An 18,172-nucleotide genomic window follows, 5' to 3' on the forward strand; every position below is an offset into this window, starting at 1 on the left:
AACTCCCGAGCCGAGGGGGTTCAGCCAGAGGCGACTCACTGCTCAGCTGGCTGTGTGACCAGCAAGGCAAACCACTTGGTGTGAGGGCTGCAGAGGGCGCGGCTTCCCCTCAGACGCCTGCGCTTTAGACACCTTTGGTCCCGTATGAAGCGTGGCTCCCGTGTGTGGCTCGCCCCTTCTCTTGTCCTTGCTCCTGAAGGCCCTCGCCCCTTCCTCGCTCCAGACCCTCCTCCCCACCTGGGACTCCTTGAGCCAACGTGGCCCCTCCGCTCCAAGCCGGCCACCAGGCTCCAGGCTTTGCTGACTCACTGGCCCCGGGTGTGGCCCGGCCGCCCTCCCCCCTCCCGTTGCGCCTGGGGCGTGGTCACCTGCCGCCTGCCACCCCTTCTGTTGACGCTTTGGAGCCCTGGCGGTTCGTCAGGCAGTGGTGCTCGGTGCTGAGCTGTCCCACTCTTCCACTGTTTGCTCTGGCAAGGTTGGGTCGGAGCTGCTATTTTAAACCCGGTTTTTCGAGTTTGGGACTCACCTGTGCTGTGAACCCAGGACATGGCTTCCCAGGGCCCCATGCGCCTACACAGAGGAGTCCACGGGGAAGGTCTGCAGCCGCCTCTTTCCTGGGCAGCGGGTCCCGGAAGGGTGTCCCCACCCCATGCTGTCCTTCGCGCATGGGAGATGGCGTGGAGGGAGTCGCGGAACCCCAAAATCAGACCCAGCTCCTGCGAGGGGGGCTCTAGGGACCCGCACCAGCTTGCCTTCTGGGACCTGGTAAGGGGACAGGTGAGCATTAGTGCTGACACCTCAGGTTTGGGCTCCTCCTGGCAGGGGTGAGGCTGCCCTGCAGCCAGCTTGGGGCCGGCAGCGCCCCAGGGGCCCAGTGGCTGGTGGGGCTGTTCACCCACCCCGCCCCCCCCCCGCCCCCGCCCCGTTCCTGCAGCTGCGTGTACAATGCAGTTTAAAAATTGACTGTGTGGGCTGGTTTGTGCAGCCACGGGCCTGCAGCTCAGAGCCGTGTGTGCACTGGCTGCGTGTTCCCCAGCGTGTGCACCGGCAGCTCGGCCACGGGCCCCGGGGCGCCTCTGAGCGTGTCTGCAGCGGGGCGCACAGCAGGAGCCCCCCAAGGGCTGCAGGTGTTTTCGGCCTCGGGCGTTCACCGTGGTGCTTACTGCTGTCAGTTGTTCGTGAGCTGGTGCGCAGGCTCTCCGGGAAATACGTGCTTTCAACGTGACCTTGACGTTGACTTCTGATTCCAGGGTCTAGAGCTTGGCCGATGCCGTGGACGCCGCCCTAGGCAGGAGACTTTGCTGGACCATGTGAGAACGTGGACAGGCTGCTTGCCACGTGTCTTCCTTCCGGACTTGATGCCCCTCCAGGGGGCTGTGGGGGCAGAGGAGTGTGGGTGAGGGCGGTGCCCGCAGGCTGGGTCTGGGGCTCTCCCCATGCCCCCCAGACCTCGTGCTGTGTGGGTGCTGCGCCCCTTGGCCTCCGTTTAACCAAGTCCCAGATGCCCGCAGCCAGAGAGCCCAAAGGTGTGTCCGAGGGCCCCAACCCTCGGGAAGACCCCTGCGTCACAAAGAAAATCCTAGGTGTTTTCCCGATCTTCGGGCGAGGGGCATTCTGGGAAACTTCCAGAAGGATGCAAAGCACAAAGAAGCAGAACGAATGTGGGGCTGCCCCTCTGGGGTCCTGGACTGCCTCTGAGCACCCGGGGGCCGGGCCCGTGGATCTGGGTTTGGGACACGTCCCCTCCACGCACACCAGATCGGGTGTGCACGGACGGAGGGCGATGCCCAGGTGCCGGTGGGGCCGCGGGTCTGCACTAGGCAGGTGGCGGCAGCCTGGCCTCCTCCGCGGGGCTGCCCTGGCTGGGGCCCATGCGCTCCTGTTCATCCCAGTGGCTTTCCTCCGGCCAGCGCTGGGGACCCGGGCCTTCACGTCACCTTCCGTCTCCTGTGGCTCTTGGCCTATTCCCTAGCACGTCAGACTCCCAGGGTCAGGATTGGGTGGGAGTAGTGTCTCGACCTCTCCTGCAGGGGTGAGTCAGCTCAGCCCCTCGGCATGCGGTCAGCCATTGGCCGCGTGGGGTCACAGCTCCGACCTGACCACAGGAAGCCTCGGTGGAGGCAGGGCCTTCTCCCCAGGGCCGCCCCTCCCTGCCCTGCCACGTCCCACAGCACCCTCAGGCCCGAGGTCAGACCAGGAATGGGAGTAACTTGAGGACCTCTGGGTCCTGCCGGGCATGGCCCATGCCGTGGCTCCGGTGCTGGCGTCTGTGGTGGTGCCAGCACGCCGTGGCACTTGTCGCGTCGAATTAGGTGGTTTGTGTACTGGGAGCTTCTGGGGTCTGCCTCCATTGCCTCCCAGCTTGTGGGTCCTAAAGACTACCCGGTGGGACACAGCTCTGGTCTGGGGGCCACGTGCTCACAGCCCAGCCACTGAGATTCCTGTGTCCGTGGGGCCGTGGCAGCATGCAGGTCTGAGGCCGAGGCTCACACACACCCTCTCTCACTGGCACACACACGCCAGGGCCGTGGCAGTGGCCCTTCCGGGGGCAAGGGTGCCCCTCCTCCGTCCCAGGCCTCCCACAGGCCAGGCCCCAGACTGGCAGGCATGAAGGGGTCTCTGTACCCGTTGGGCTCAGTGTTGGGTGAGGAAGAGGGCTGGGTCAGCCTTGCAGGGCCTACGGTGGGACAGCGGGGTCCCGGCTGCCGGATGAGTCAGTCAGCAGAAGTCTGCGTGTCTGGGGCCGAGCGGGCATCTGGGGACGCATCCAGTGGCCCTGAGAATCGGGGTGAGTGAGCTCAGGCCGAGGCTCAGGGCCCCGCAGGGTGGGGTCCCACTTGCTCGAGCCGAGCCTGGCAGTCTGTGCCGAACAGCGGGTCTGTCTGTACGGCTCCTGGTCCCAGCCAGTGCTCAGCGTGCCCTGTGGCCCTCAGGCCAGGATGGTGTCAGCGGCCCGTGGAGCAGCCAGTGAGCAGGAGAAGCGGGTCTCCCCGGAACCCCGCTGTGCTTCTGGGAGGGAAGGCGACCCCGGTGAGGCCGTCCGTGCGTCCAGTGGGCAGCACGACCCCGTTGAGGCTTCTCACAGAGGCCACGGGAACCGCTTTCCGCTTCTGGCCGGCCTTGCTGGGGGCCAGGGTTCCCCTCGTGACTGCCCCCCGAAAGGATCCTCTGGGTCACGTGACCCCGGGGGTCTCAGGCACAAGCACAGAGGGCTCGCTGGTGTGGGCGGCACCTCAGGGACGGGGTTTGTCGGAAGTGCCCACCCTCGAGGGCAGAGCGGGCCCCCTGCTCCATCGTGTCCACAGCACGGGGACGGTGTTTGCTCCACGAGTGGCCTCCAGGGGAGGACCAGCCGCTCAGGTGAATGCAGCCTGGCTGCCCGTTCCAGCTCTCCCCTCCGCCCTGGGTGGGGGTCCTTCGTGCCAGTGCTGGGGGGCAGCTGGGCAGCCCTGAGGGTCTTGGGAGGGAGGTGCCACTGAATGGTCTCCGGCCTAGAGCTTGTGTCCTGTGGGCACTGACTTGGGGGCGGGTTTTGGGGCTCTGTTGACCCTGGTTGTGTCTTGAGCTGCACGGCGTCCCTCCCTCCATGGCCACAGCCTGGAACGCTCAGGGCTGTGCCCCTGTCGGTCACAGTGACCACGCCTCAGGATGGAGCTGTGTGGAACCTTCAGGAGCTTTGGGAGAAGGGAGCGCTCGGCTGAGCTCCCTGTCCCCAGAGGCCTGTCTCCTTCCCCTTCGTGGAGCTGCGCGGGCCGAGTGGGGTGTTGGAGGCGCCTCGCAGCCGATCGTCTGCTACCGAGAGAGAGAGAGTTTGGGGTATGGGCTGATATCAGGTCACCCAGAAACCTGCAGAGCCCCGGCATGTGCCCTGCCTGCAGGTGAAGTGAGCCGTGTCCTTGACACGCAGGCTGGAAACAGCCTCTGGGTGACGGCCTGCGCCTTTGTGCTGCCACGTTCAGTTTCCTCGTGTGTCTCTGGAGACGGGCCCAGGACATGTCAGTGTCCCTGAAGCGTCGCTGCTCCAGAAAAGGTGTTTGGAGAGCTGTGCCACATGCTCCGATTGTCCCCAGAGGCCCTCGTGAGGTCAGCCAGGCCTGTGCACCTCGCATACCTCCTCGGGCGCCCTCCCCTCTGGGGCCTGCAGCCAGGTCTCGTGTTTGCCCCAAGTAATGCAGACATTTGTTGGCCCTGGTGGCAGCTGGGCCCAGAGTGGGCGGGGGGCAGTTGTTGGGGGCTGTGCGTGAGAACGAGATGCGGGATGAGAGCCGCGTGTGCTCGGGGCTCGCTCGTGGGCTTGAGGCGGCCTGTTTCTCTGTCGTGAACCTGGGCTCAGTGCCGACGCTTGGGGACTGTGACCCCTCAAAGTCACCCGGTGATTGTGTGCTCGAGGCCTGGCCTCCCTTGTCATTCTAGAATCTTCTGTCTCACTTCGCTGGCGCCATCAGGAGACACGGTGCCCTCTCTCCTGCCCCTGGCGCACTTCTGCCTGTGGGCCCAGGCGCCTGCGCCCGCCTCCGGCACCCTGGTCCCCTGCCACGAGAGGGGTGCGGGGCGGAGGGCCCGTCACGCAGAGTGCTTAACTTTGCTCTCTTCTCTGCCTTCCTGCCTTTCCAGGAGACGTTCTCTTTCAGATGGCTGAAGTCCACAGGCAGATTCAAAATCAGTTGGAAGAAATGGTGAGACCCCCAGGGTGGGAGGGTCAAGGGCAGGAGGGCAGGTGGGCAGACGGGCAAGGGCAGGCAGGCAGGCCAGTCAGAGGTGAAGGGGAGAGCCGGCTGTGCCCCATGGCCACACGTCCACCTGGGGACGTTGCATAGTGGCCGCGCTCAGAAAGATGCAGATGTGCTTTAGGCCCAGGACAGGAAGTCACATGCTGGGGAGGAGGCTCGCTGTGGGGACCAAGTACATACAGAAGGACACGGGGGCACAGGGCCCAAGTCAGACAGGATCCCACAGGGGCCAGGTGGGGACACAACGCATGACGGGCCTGGGGAGCAACATGCTCCCAGGTCATACGGGCCCAGCCAGGACCCAGCGGGTCTAAAGCGAGGGGTCACTCAGGCCTTTCCCGGTTTGCATTCAGGCCCGTGGCTCACGTCAGCGCGAGTAACTCCCCAGAGCAGGCAGGGACAGCAGGGAGCTGTTTCTGTCCCCCCCACCCCCCACTGGGAGCGGAGTCCCGAGGCCATCAAAGACCAGAATGGTCTGACATCCTGACCTCTGTTCAGCTGTCGGTCCTGGAGCCTCCCGGCTCCTCTGGGCCCACCTGTCTGTGCAGGGCCACCGGCTGAGGGATGAGACGGGCCCCTTTCCCCTCGGGGTGGCCAGTGTCCCGGGTGCTGCGGTGGCCGTCCGCCTCTCCCGGGCTCCCTGCCCCCTTCCCTGCCTGCCTCCTGCCCCGGCCTGCGCCTCGTGTGGTGCTGACGGCCGTGTGTTCTGTCCGTCCGCAGCTGAAGTCTTTCCACAACGAGCTGCTCACACAGCTGGAACAGAAGGTGGAACTGGACTCCAGGTACCTGAGTGTAAGTAGCTCTGCCCACGCCGGTCGGGTCACCCGCGCCGGACCCCCGCCCCCGTGCACAGGCTGCCGGCTCGCTGGGGGCTGGCCTTCCAGCAGGGTCCCCGCGGGCCTCCGTGGCCCGGTGGGTGGGGGGGGTGGGGGGTGGACGCCTGCCTGTCCTGCTGCCCGCCCCCCCCCCCCCCCAGCTCACTGCTTTGGGGAAGGACAGTGGCACGGTGTTGCCACCCCGCGGAGCCTGCACAGACTCCCCGACCTGCCGTAATTTCACCGTCGTCCCCCCCGATGGTGCCCGTGCTGGCATCACCCTCCGCCGCGGCTGTGGGGCCTTATGTGCCGGGCTCTGGTGGGTGTGTGACAGGACTTCACGCTCTGGCTCTCGGTGGCACAGGAGGGGACGAGGCGAGACCCGGTTTTCATCTCTGGGAGCAGAGGGCCCCCGAGGCCCTGGCCTCGCTCTCCCCTCTCGGCCCGCCGTCCCTCGGTGCTGGGGTGGCGGCCGCCCTGCGGAGAGCGGGAAGGGCCGGCCACTCACGGGTCCCCGCTCTGTGCTGTGTGCTTGGACCGCAGGCTGCGTTGAAGAAATACCAGACGGAGCAAAGGAGCAGGGGCGATGCACTGGACAAGTGCCAGGCCGAGCTGAAGAAGCTTCGCAAGAAGAGCCAAGGCAGCAAGAACCCGCAGAAGTACTCGGACAAGGAGCTGCAGGTAGGGCCCGGCCGGTGCCGCGGCGGCCTCCGTGGGTTCGGGGCAGCGAGCGCCGCCCGTCCTGGAGCCGGCACGCGGCCCCCGCCCTGCTCCCGCCTCCTCCGCGGGGCACCGGAAGGCTGGCCACCAAAGGAGCAGAGACCCCGGGGACAGCTTCCTGCCCCGTTCCTCTGGACTGTGCCTCGGAGGCAGACCCCAGACTGGCAGTCTAATCAGCCTGTGGCCGCCCGGCCCCAGGACTGGGCCCAGAGCCCTCACAGGCAGACGCCGGCCGGTCAAGCGTCTCAGCGGCCCCGCCGCGAGAGGCAGATGGCACGGGAGGGGCCGGCGCTGGTGCGGCTTCCCTCACTGTTGTGCCCGGCCCGGCAGGCGTCGTGTCCTGAGCAGGGCTAGGATTTAGGACAGCACGGCCCGTGACGGGCACGGGCCCAATACACCTGATTGGCCGGAACCCCCCGGCCAGTTGACACAGATCAGGCCCAGAATACCCAACCCCCGAGGTCACACGACTCGGATAAGGAGGAGACAAAACAGGAAACCGCAGGAGAACCTGTCCCAGCTGCTTCAGGGGAAGCACCGCGGGGACGGGCATGAGCCCCTCACCTCCCGGGGCCCCACCCTTCGTGTCAGCCGTCAAATCGGCACCCGGAGGTGCGCTGCGCCCCTGCTCTGGGGCTCCTGTGTGCGCCCACGGGGCCTTGGCCGCAGGCGGGAACTGACTGGTGGGCCGTGGGGCACGCGGGGCACGCGCCCTCCCTGCGCCTGGTGCCGACAAGAGGCCCACCTGCTCCCCGACGCGGTCCCGCCTGGCGGGGAGCACGGACCGGGCAACGGCGGGGCAGAGCCGTCGCCCTGTGTGCGAAGCGGCGCAGCCCCGTGAGGGAGGGGAGGCCCCTGTCGCAGGGCAGCGGCGGGGACAGCCCTCCTGCTGCTCTCAGCGCGCCTTTCCCGCCTTTCCCGTCTCAGGCTTGCCCGTAGCCCGTCACTGACCTGTAGGGCTGCCACCTGAGACCGTCTGGCTGGGTCCCTTGCAGCCCAGCCCTGTCGGGGGCCAGTATGAGGCTGAGGGGTAGAGAAGGCCTGAGGCCATCTGGCCGGGGGCGGGGGCGGGGGACCGGGAGCCTGCGCGCCCCTCTCCTCGCGGCCCTTTTTCCTTTTGGGTTAGTTGAGAAGTGATTCACGCGCGGAGCCGCCGCCGCACGTGGACGGTGAGGCGGTGTTGAGCGTATCCGCACAGCCGTCCCCACCCCCCGTTTTAGAGCATTTCCGGCACCCCAGAAACGAAGCCCTGCCCGTCAGCAGTTGTCCCCTCCCCCAGACAGCCAGCAGTCAGGTCTGGGCGTCTCGCGGGAACGGGGTCACCCGGGTGTGGCCTTCTGCACGTGGCCTCTTGCGGTCAACGCAAGGCTGTCGGAGCCCGTCCGTGCTGTGGCCTGTGCTGCGCTCCCCTGTCTGGCCCTCGTGGAGGCTCTCAGCCCCGGAGGTCTTCCAAGGGTCTGCAGCACGAGGGTAGAGGGAGGGTGTGTCAGCGCCTGGGTGGTGGGAGGGGGGGGTGGGTTACGCTCCACAGGGAGCCTGGGGGCACCGACCACCCCCTCCCCTCCCCCCTCCCTGGGGAGGAACCCGGCTGTGCGCTGAGCCTGTTTGGGTTGGTTTTTGCCTGGGGGCTGAGGTCCTGGCCCGCACAGGGAAAGGGCCCATGACTTTTCCCACCAGGATGAGTGAGACACCCCCCACCCCCTTCTGCTCTCTCTGCCTCCGTTTTCCAGGGCGCCTGCCCCACGCAGCCTGTGTTCCGAGGACCAGCTCAAGGGGCTGGGTGCTGTGGTCAGGCCAGGCTGCCGTTCACAGCACCCCCAACCAGGACACCAGGAGTTTTGCCTGGGGGGATGTCAAGGCCACAGACTCACTTACTTGCGCCCAGCACTTAATTCCTGTGTTCACAGTTCGCGGGGGGCTTTAGAGATTGTCCCCAACCCCTAACCCTAAGGAAGAGCTGGGGGAGGCAGGTGTGGGGGTGGGAGTCTGACCTGTTGGGCCCTTGGGCCTTCGTCCTTGAGCTGACAGGAGATGGTCAATGACCCCAGGGAAGGGGGGTGACCTGGGTTCCAAACACAGATGAGGCCTTTTTTTCCCTGCTCCTTTGGAGACTGTTTTGCTCCCAGGAGGCTCTCCTGTCCGCAGGGCCCCTCACCAGGAGGCCCGGCCCTATGCAGCCCGCTGGGCAGCATGTGCAGGTGCAGGCAGGTTCTGCACCCCGGGACTCACACGGGGGGCCCTCCCGGGGGGCCCTCCCGGGGGTCCTCAAGCTGCACCAAAGCCCCTGTCCTGACAGCTTCCTCTCGGCAGAGCAGGGGGCTCCAGTGAGTGATTGCAGGTGTGGGTCTGCTCAGTGCTGCGGAGAGGGGGGTGGTCTGTCCTGAGCCTTGATTGCTGGGATCCCCTGGCTGCCGCTGAACCCCCAGCCCCCACGTCCTCCTTCCCCGACTTGAGCTTCGTGTTTGCAGAAACCCTCGGCCAGGGAGAGCAGTGAGGCTGCTCGCCAGGCAGGGGCCCGACCTTCGGAGCCCTTGGCAGGCAGTTCTGTGCCCTCCAGGGAGGCCGACTGGCCCAGGAAGGGCCCCCACACGCTCTGTCCTACCCCGAGGCCTCTGGGCCCGTGGCCAGGCTGGCGGCCCGAGCTGCACCAATGACAGGCCGTGCAGGAGCGGTGGTCACTGCCTGTGGAGTGGGGGAAGGTAGGGTTGCGGAAGACGGAGAGCGTCCGTCTGTCCATCAGGGGCAGGTTCCCGGTGAGTGGGACTGGGTCAGAGCCGGCCCTTTTCAGGAACTGCTGGTAATTGAGACTGTGTTTTGGGATTTCCACGAAGAGAACTGATTTAATTATAGGTCAGGCCACAGGCGCTCGCAGACATTTGGGGCACTAAGTAGGACGAGGGCTCCATCTGGAAGCGGGGAAGGTGCTGGTGCTGTGCTCACGGCCAAGGCCACTGCCCAGACCTCCCGGCACCCGCGGAAGTGCCCGTCTGTGTGAAGGGGGCCGGAGGGCACGTGGCTGGCGAAGGGCGCGCTGTGGCGGCAGGCCTCATGCAGCCACCCTGAGCCTCTGGCCTTCCGGGCCTCAGCTGCTGTGTCCCCTCCCAGGCAGGCAGGTGTGAGTGGCTACACCATGGCCTGTGTCGGGGCCCTCAGAGCTTCTGGGTGATTCTGAAGGACAGCCGGTCCCGCTGGCCATCTGGTGGTCCCAAGGGCTTCCGAATGAGGGTCTGGGAGGCTGGTATGAAGTGTCGTGCTTCCGTCCCTGCAAACCCCGTAGGGCCAGGGTCAAGATCTCTCCTGTTTCTACCATTTGTCTCTAGCCACAGCCCTGCTCTGACTAGAACATGACCAAACACCCTCCAAGGGGTGTCGTGACTGGTAGAAAATCCGGGGACGCGTGGTGGGTGTGTGGTGGGCTGGGGGCCACAGACAAGCAGTGTGTCCTTCCCAACCTGTATGCGGGCTCCGCACTCGGAGGGACGGGCTGCCAAGACCCCAGGCAGTGTCAGGGCCCCAAGGCAGAGGTGAGCGCCCGGGAAGAGAGAACTGGAGACAGAGTGGCGGACCCCTGCGCAGGGTCACTCGCGTGTGGGCCAGAGCTGCGGCCAGAGCACAGGGGGCCGTGGGCAGCCTCGTCCTTGGAGCCCCTGATCTGGGCAGCGTCCGGCTTTTGAGGAGGGCAGAAGGGGCTGGGGGCTGCAGGGAGCGCCGGCCGGATCCCCCTCCTGTGCGATGCGGCTGTGGGAGGAGCAGTGGCTGAGGCCCGGCTGGCCAGTTGTGCTGGAGGAGAGCAGGCCTACCTCGGGAGCCCGTGGGGCAGGCTTTCCTTGGGGCCCCCGGTCACTTTGCTCCCCCGCTCACTGGGTTCGCGTGTTCTGGGAGGCACACACATCTAGATCTCAGTCTGGGAAAGGGGGAGATTTGTTCTATTTAAAGGGATGTGTAATTAACAAAGCAAAAACAAAATAACCATAATTTAGATCTTCAAAAAAGATAATGGCAGAGACTGGTCCGTTAAGATGTGGCGTTTGACGCCCTGCTGGTGGTTCAGAACCTTTATGGGTCTCTTGCTCTCACTTTTAAAAATCTCTTCAACACCAAAGGCAGCCTGTGGACGAAACCGCTGGCCTCCGCGGTGCAGGCGTTTTCCTTCCTTGGAGGTAAATCGGGGGCCCTCGCTGGGGAAAAAACCAGTGTGGGAAACAGAGACCGTGTTCCCCTGTCAGGGCTTACATGTCCAGAGGTGCAGGGGCTCAGGGTCCCCGGGACAGGCCAGCTGGGGAAGGACAGTCTGTTCCTTTGAACTTGTTGGGCCACTTCAGGCCCCACACCTCTCCCGTGGCTGCCCACTCACCCCCAGTTCTCCCGATGGAGCCGCGCAGGGGCTATGGCCTCGATGGCACCGGGAGTGATTCGGAGCACCTGCGGCCGTCAGAGCTGGAGGGCACCTTGGAGAGCAGTGTTGGGCACATGCCCCCGCCATTTCACACCCCGGAATGTCTGTGTTCAGAACGTGAACAGCAGGGAGCATTGGTCTTAATGACGTGCATTGTAATAAATTCTTAATAATCTTTAAACAACACGCTCTGTTTGAACGTACATAGCACGTCACTTCGACGTGTCATCGCTGCGGGAAACGTTGGTGAGGTACGTCACGTCCTTTTCCTGTTGAGTCCGTGAACTCGGGTGTGGACTTTGAGCTGTAGAGCCTCGGTGGCTGCGGGAGGCAAGGGCTCCCCTGTTGGGAAGTGCCAACAGGAGTGACGGGGTTCGGCCCCTTCGCTTCCCACGTGGGGAAGCCAGGACCCAGAGGGCTTTGCAGCCGAGTAGGGTGACCCGGCAGAGCCGGTGCTGGAGCCCAATCTGACCTGCTGGCCACGCAAGGCCATGGCTCAGGTTTGCCGAGACCCGTCTCCTTGGGTCTCCGGGACAGGCTGATCTGTGGGCCCTAAGCCTTTGTCAGAGCATCTGGCCTACTGGTGTGGACATAAGTGGCCCCACGCTCCTTCCTGGGCCTCTGGGCACACGGGATGCTGGGCATGGGGGTGCCGTGGGCATGTCGTGTGCTGGGGCAGACACGAGCAGCTGGGGTCTGATGACAGCAGTGAGCCCTTTCGCCAGAAAACGGGAACCCCAGGGGCTCAGGGAGCCCTTCCCCCCACGGGCCTGTGGGCACGACGGTGTGGTGGCCTCAGCCCTGAGTCTCGCTCTGAGCTCTCTTGTTGAAATGAAACTTTAAGGGTCCAGCCGTGGCCCAGCAGATTGAGGCTGGTTGAGGCTTTGTCCGCCGGCCTGTGGCGCCAGGTCCATCAGCCTGGAGAAGGGGCGCAGGCCAGCTCAGCGAGCCCCAGGGCGCCGCTGGCTGCGGCCAGCGGGTCCCCCGTCACTGAACGCATCGCGGGCGTCCGATTTTTGCTGTCCCTTCCCTGAATATCACGGCCGATCGGGTTCCTTCTGGTCTCCTGGGAGTAGTAGTTGCCGGCAGTGACAGCTGAGGGCCAAGAATTCCACTCTCATTCATGAGCCGTGGGGACCGACAGGGGCAGAGTCAGGTGTTTGAGAAACGTGGGAAAGCCACAGCGCGGCCATGTCGGAGGAGGTAAAGGGAGCCGTTTGTTCTTGAGGGCCCCTCCCCCACCTCTGAGTCACCGCCCGCTTTGGAGAGGAGACATATGTTCTGATCACTTTTGTCTTCTCGGATTACAGGGCTGTTCAGCCCAGGGTGACTAAATGGGAGCATTCTGTGGTCTTAAATGCTTTCAGCTGGGTGTTTCTATAGCACTGTCACCATAGCACCGCCAAGCCGGGAGCAGGAGAGGCGGGAGTAGAGAGCCGGCCACAGCACCCACCTGCCCGCCTGCCCACAGCAGGGACAGGCTCAGGGCCATTTCCAGCAGCCTGTTGCTAAGTCGTCAGAAGTGTGGGGCCAGGCCGAGTTCTGTCCTCCACCGGGCGAGCCAGAGCGGCCTGGACCCTGTGGGTGGGGCGCCCTCCGCTCTTCCCCCACCCCTGGGGTGGGGGGGGGGGGGAGGGGGAGGGGAAGGTCCTTACTTGCCCACATTTCCAGGGTCTGCCCCCGGGAAGTTGTGGTCTCTCTCCGCAAGGGGCAGCATCCTGGGAAAGGAGAGCTGGCTGTCATTCCTGGAAGGAAGAGGCAGTCCTGTGTCCCCACTGACCGGGAATCTGCCCTGGGGCAGCCGGACAGCCCAGGGGCCCCGTGGTGGTGTAGCTCAGGAGGCTGTCCCGCCTGCTCCCCAGGACATGTGGTCCCCGGGGGTGATGGCGCCTCCCGGGGCAGTGCTCTCCACCTCAGTCCCGCTCCCCCTGAGGCCTGCGCTGCCCCTGGCTGTTCACGGGGCTTGATGGAATAAATGGAAATCTTAAAAATAACCCCCCACTCCCTCCCCCCCACGGGAGGCCACCAGACCCCGATAATGGGGCCAGCGCCCTGCACCGCACAGGCCCGGCGCTCGTGGAGAACACTGCTGTGAAAGAGGTACCACAGCCTAAAAACCCAGAAACCATCTGCAGGTGGGACAGCTGGCTCGAGGGGCCGCGGTTCGGAAGGAGCTGTCCTCAGCTGCGTGCTCAGGGCGAGCGGACCCAGGGGGCCCCGCGTCCCGGTTTCCGCGCTGTCCTGTGCTAACCGTTCACGGTGGCCCCTCTTTTTCTTCAGAGTCCCCGCTGGATGACAGCTGGCATGGAGGCCGGCACTCTGGGCAGCCTCCCCTTGGGCCTCCCTTCACGAGGCTGCGTGCCGAACTCCGTGCACTAGCTGTCACCGGGCGTGGGCCTCCACGTGCCTGGCTCACCCCAGCCCGCCGGCCTTGAAGGCCTGGCCGCTGCTGAGTTGGTGGGGATGCTAGAGCGGCCCCAGGGAGAGCAGGAGGTGGGGGCACGAGGGAGGTGGATTGGGGGTTTTCCTGGGGGGTTAAACCCTGATCTCCTCCTGGAACCTTGCAGAAACTTCTCCTGAGGCTGCCCCCTTATGCAGCTCTCGGGCACTGGGCTGAGTCCCTGTGTGTGGAGTCGAGGAAGGGCTTGTGGGCTAGTGGAAGCCGGTAGGGTCACGGCAGCGTCCCTGACAGGCCCTGGGGGAGTGTGCATGGGACCCTCCAGGCGACATGAGCACTGGGTGCAGGGGGACGGGCGCCTCGCCCCCCCCTCCCCTCCCCTCCTGGTGCACACGCCCTTCCAGCCCCTTCCATCCAGCGGGTGTTGTCTCCTGGGTCTCTGCCCCCGCCCCCCCTCACAGGCACCTCCCGGGGCCCCTAGGAGCGGGTGTGGGTGTGAGCGGTCCCCTTGGCAGGCACCCTCTTCCCGCAGTAGCCGGGTGGCGTCTGAGGAATGGCGCAGGGGGGCCTCGGCCGCCGTGTCCCCCACCCCCGGGGGCGCCGCACACCTGGAAGCCTCCCGGAAGAGCCGCCATGCAGGGGAGGTCCCGCGGGAGCACGTTCCAGAACCGGAGGAGTCGTCCTGGGGCAGCCCTGAGGAACAGGGTGGAGGAGGGGAGAAGGGGGAGGAGGCGGCAGGGCTGGGGGAGCAGAGCAGCAAGCTCGCCAGGGGGGCCTCTTACCTGTGTTCAGACTTTTCTCCCAGGCTGGCAGGGGTTTGCCATCCCGGTCCCCTCCCCTTTCCGAAGGGAGCCCCTTCTCAGCTGCAGAAGTCCCTCCCAGCTCCCTTCCTCTGCTTCTCTGCTTCCGGGGGGCGAGGGGGGGGGGGCGGGGTGGCCACCCTGCCACCCTGCAGGGGTCTCTGTAGCCCGGGGGTCTTTTCTGGAGCAGCCCCACCTCTGGCAAGAGCCATCCCGGGTCCCCTCAGTCCCACGGGCTGCAGAGCCCTGTGGCCATTTGGAGGGCTGAGGCCTACTCCTCAGGGCTGTGGCCTCCATGGGGCTGGGGGCGACGGGCTGCCCATTTTGAGGCCCATTTAAGCTGCCCTCGGCGTGGTGAGGTGGGTGGTCTGCGGGGCAGAGGGAGCAGGCCCCTGGGTTTTGGTGGCCCGGACGGGCAGACCTTGTCGTGGGGCGTCGTGGCTCCCTCACGCTGGCCGAGCCACGCCCACAGGCCGGTCCTTGCCACCCCCCCCCCACCCCCCCAGCTGAGCGAGGCTGGGAAGGGAAGCGGCGGCGGGAACAGCCTGTTCTGCTCACCTCCTCCGGTCGCCCACGTCAGCTCAGCACCGCCTACCCTCTCTGAGTCAGAGCCGGGCGGGGGAGGCGCCCCTGGAGGCCGGGGCTGGCCCCTGCCAGAGGTGGGGCTGCTCCAGGAAAAACCCCTGGGCCGCAGAGACCCCTGCAGGGCAGCAGCGTGGCCGCGCCCCACCCCACCCCCGCCCCCCGGGAGCAGAGGAAGGGGGCTGGAAGGGACTTCTGCAGCCGAGAAGGGGCTCCCTTCGGAAAGAGCCCAGACCCCAGAGACCCCAACGCACGCACGCCCTGGAGAGGGAGCCGCGAACCCTGGCGGTGTGCGTCTGGGTGCTCCTGCCTCCCTGTGACGGCTGCCTGCAGTCCTGAGGGTGCTTTGTTTCTGGAAGTTTCAAAAAAATCGGAACGTTCCCGTGCACCCCAGCATCAAGCAGTGTCCCCTGCCCACCCCCGCAGGGCCTGGGTGTCTCCTGTGCTCGCTGCCCACCTCTGCGGGGTTTGGTGTGGATTAGTCATTCTTGTGCACACAGAGTGCCCGGTGCGCTTTCCCGCTCCACTGTCAGGGTGGCTTTAGATGCTCGGAATCAGCACCCACAGGCGGTGCCACGCTGCCACCGGGTCCCACCGTGTGATCCGCCAGCACGCCCCCCACGTGTATGGCTGCTGGGGCACTGAGGGGACAGGGGTCGGCGAGAGACAAGCTCCTGGGGGACAGAGGTGCGGTGGGCTGGGGGGCGGCCCTGGTGTCACTTCTGTCCTCACCCTCTTGGCTCGAGTGAGCTGTGGCCAAACCCCAGCAGTGGGCCGGTGGGAGGTGCCTCCACCCCTAGCTGAGCCTGACCCTGTGCCGTCCCCCCACGCTCTCTCCTGTCCCCCCCAGTACATTGACGCCATCAGCAACAAGCAGGGCGAGCTGGAGAACTACGTGTCGGACGGCTACAAGACCGCGCTCACCGAGGAGAGAAGGAGGTTCTGCTTCCTGGTGGAGAAGCAGTGCGCCGTGGCCAAGAACTCCGCCGCCTACCACTCCAAGGTGGGGCTGCTCGCGGCGCAGGGGCAGGGTCCTCGTGGGCTCAAGTGGACCGGCTCCCTGGCAGACATCGGGGGCCTGTCCGCCCAGGGCTGTGATGACAGTAATTCTGTGCATTGAGGCTGCCCCCAGGGACACAGCGTTCTGGTCAGAAGATCCCCAGGGTAAACGCTGCAGACGTTTTGAGGCCTTTCTCAGAAACTGCCAGCTGCTCTTTTAGGGACAGTGGCACCAAAGGGTCTCCTCTGAGGAGGGCTAGGTCCTCGGGGAGGGCTACGGTGTGGGGAACTGCAGGCCAGCATTGCGCTGGGGGCTGGCGAGCCCCAGAGGCCACAGCCCCCCGCCCCCTGCACCACCCCCCCCCAGGAACAGGCAGATTCAGAGGAGCCCCTGTTCATAGTCCTCAATTCAGAGCCGGGGTGGGAACATATCTGTCCACTGGAACATTTCAGAGCATTCCAAGAGCTCAACCGGTGTGGTGAGAAACCCCAGTTCACATCCTTTTCCCACAAAGGTGCCTGTGGGGCAGCAGGGTAAATGCACATTCACACACGTGTGCCGGATCTAAGCCCTGCCCTCTGGTCCCCGCGGCCTGGGCAGGGAGGAGGTAGACGCCCCCCTCTGCCTGCCCGGGCCTACGCCAGGGCCTGTGCGCAGGTGCAAGGCAAGTACGGCGAAGAGAGCCGCGTCCCCTGTGGGAGCTGGGAAGGCTCCCCGGGGCAGCCTCGCCAGCAGGCTTTCCAGAGCAGGGGGGGCCCCCCCCGGGCCTGACTCCAGGCTGCGCTGTGGCGGACGTGTGCGCCCTCTGGTGGCGGTCTGGCGGTGTGGCAGGTCAGGGAGAGCGCGGGGACGGAGGGCAGGAGAGCCACGGTCCCCGGGGAGCTGGACCCAGCCCTCCCTAGCGGGTTTAGAGAGGCACAGAGGTTGGGGTACCAGGGCAGGACCGCCCAGGCGCTTCCCAGTAGCAGGCCACCGGGCGCCTCCTACAGACAGAGCTGTTGTCACCGGTTGGGAGCCCCAGTTGGCCAGCCACCTTAGCTGTGGAGCCCTTCTGAGGGTCACGCTCAGCCATGCTGAGCCTGGGGTTGCCCCCATTGGTGCCAGGCCCCTGTTGGCCCGCCTTGTCACCGCCACCCAGAGCTGTCACCCGTTTATCTCGGCCGGGGTCCAGAAGCACTTTGGGCTTGTGGTGGTCCCACGCAGGAGCAGCCCCAGATGTGTGAGCCAACAGACAGCCGCGTTCAATCAAACTTTATTTATGAAACACCCGGCCAGCCCTCAGGCCTTGGCCCGCGGGTCCCTGGTTCAAACCAGCAGGCGATGGAGGGCAGGATCTGCTCACAGGGGCCATTTTCCAGCTTCCTCCAGCTTACCCCACAGACGCCCCCTCCCTCCCAGACACAGGCCAGAAGTGGGAGGGCGAGCAGGGAGAGGCAGTGACGACAGCTGCTCCGTAGGTCCCGGAGACAGCCATTGCCCTGAGCTGAGGAGCACTGCCCCCAGGAGCTCCAGGCTCTGCACGGGACTCAGGTTATGGCGTCGGCTGCGGGTCAGGTGGCCCATAGCGGCCACGGTGGCCTCCCGGCCCTGGACCTGCCCGTGTGTTAGGCACAAGGCCCCAGGTGGGCTACAGGGAGCCACAGGCTGCTGGCTGTCCCTCCCATGCTGGGACTCCTCACTACACCGTGGCTTCTCCATCCTTTGTTAGAGCCCTACATTTGTGGGGCTGGCGGGGCCCCGGGCACACCCCGGTGCACACCAAAGGGACATCTGGGCTCTTGGGCCCCTGGGTGCGGGGGCAGGAACACCTAGCACCCCTGTGTCTCCCAAGTGCCGCCGGACGGGACCCTGCCTTCCGCATCCTCCCCGTAGCCTGGCGTGACTGCAGCTAGGCCCTGGCAGCTCTGTCCCTTTGCCATCACGGCTCCCGCCCTGTCCTTTTACCACCTGGTTTCTGGCCCTGGGGTACCCCGGGGTGACACTCTTCCCGGGACTTCACGGTTGCCCGTGAAGGCCCTGCCCATTTCGTGCCTGAGTGTGAGCCACTGTCCCTCTTTCTTTCTTTGGGGGTCCCTGCCCCGGTTGGACCTTGGTTTCATCTCAGCCCCAGCGGCCCCTTCAGCACACGGCTCACCGCAGCGTACCAGCCTCTTTCCCGGGTCGGGGTCAGGGACTCACAGGTGGCCCATCTGGCTGTGAGTCACCACCTGGTGAAGAGCGGCCCTTAGCCTTAGACAGGTGGCCTCACCTGGGGTGGGACGCGTCGCCAGGGGGCTGCGTCCGAGGTGAGCGTGGCCCGGCGGGGCGCCCCCACCCCCCCCCCCCGCCCCGCCCCCGCGTGTGCCCAGCCACAAGCCTGCGGCCGGCCCTGACCCCTCCCCGCTTCCTCCGCTCCAGGGCAAGGAGCTGCTGGCACAGAAGCTGCCGCTGTGGCAACAGGCCTGCGCCGACCCCAACAAGATCCCGGAGCGCGCGGTGCAGCTGATGGCCAGCAGCAACGGCTCCGTCCTCCCCAGCGCCTTGTCGGCCTCCAAGTCCAGCCTGGTCATCTCAGACCCCATTCCGGGGGCCAAGCCTCTGCCGGTGCCCCCTGAGCTGGCCCCGTTCGTGGGGGTGAGTCCGCAGCTTCCCGCAAGCTTCCTGGGTGTGAGAAGATGGCCCCCGCCCCTTGCACCTGGGGCGCCCTCACCAGGGTGAGGGGTCTCCACGCCGGCCTCACCTGACCGGGCCC

At 65.9% G+C, this 18,172-nt stretch overlaps 1 protein-coding gene across 6 annotated transcripts in view; it reads left to right on the forward strand.

Annotated features, from left to right (window-relative positions):
- Positions 1 to 18,172, forward strand: part of BAIAP2 (BAR/IMD domain containing adaptor protein 2) — a 62,922-nt gene that overhangs the window by 33,873 nt on the left and 10,877 nt on the right. For all 6 annotated transcript variants that reach the window (XR_009613991.3, XM_060645180.3, XM_060645181.3 and 3 more), the window contains exons 4-8: positions 4,615 to 4,676; positions 5,451 to 5,522; positions 6,089 to 6,226; positions 15,292 to 15,444; positions 17,839 to 18,054. Coding sequence is in view for 5 of the 6 variants with exons in the window: in XM_060645180.3 (XP_060501163.2) it covers positions 4,615 to 4,676; positions 5,451 to 5,522; positions 6,089 to 6,226; positions 15,292 to 15,444; positions 17,839 to 18,054 (641 nt within the window). In the remaining variant the exon portion in view is untranslated. The remainder of the gene's footprint in view (positions 1 to 4,614; positions 4,677 to 5,450; positions 5,523 to 6,088; positions 6,227 to 15,291; positions 15,445 to 17,838; positions 18,055 to 18,172) is intronic.

This window comes from Panthera onca, chromosome E1 (assembly GCF_046562875.1).
Source record: "Panthera onca isolate mPanOnc1 chromosome E1, mPanOnc1 haplotype 2, whole genome shotgun sequence".
NCBI lineage: Eukaryota > Metazoa > Chordata > Mammalia > Carnivora > Felidae > Panthera > Panthera onca.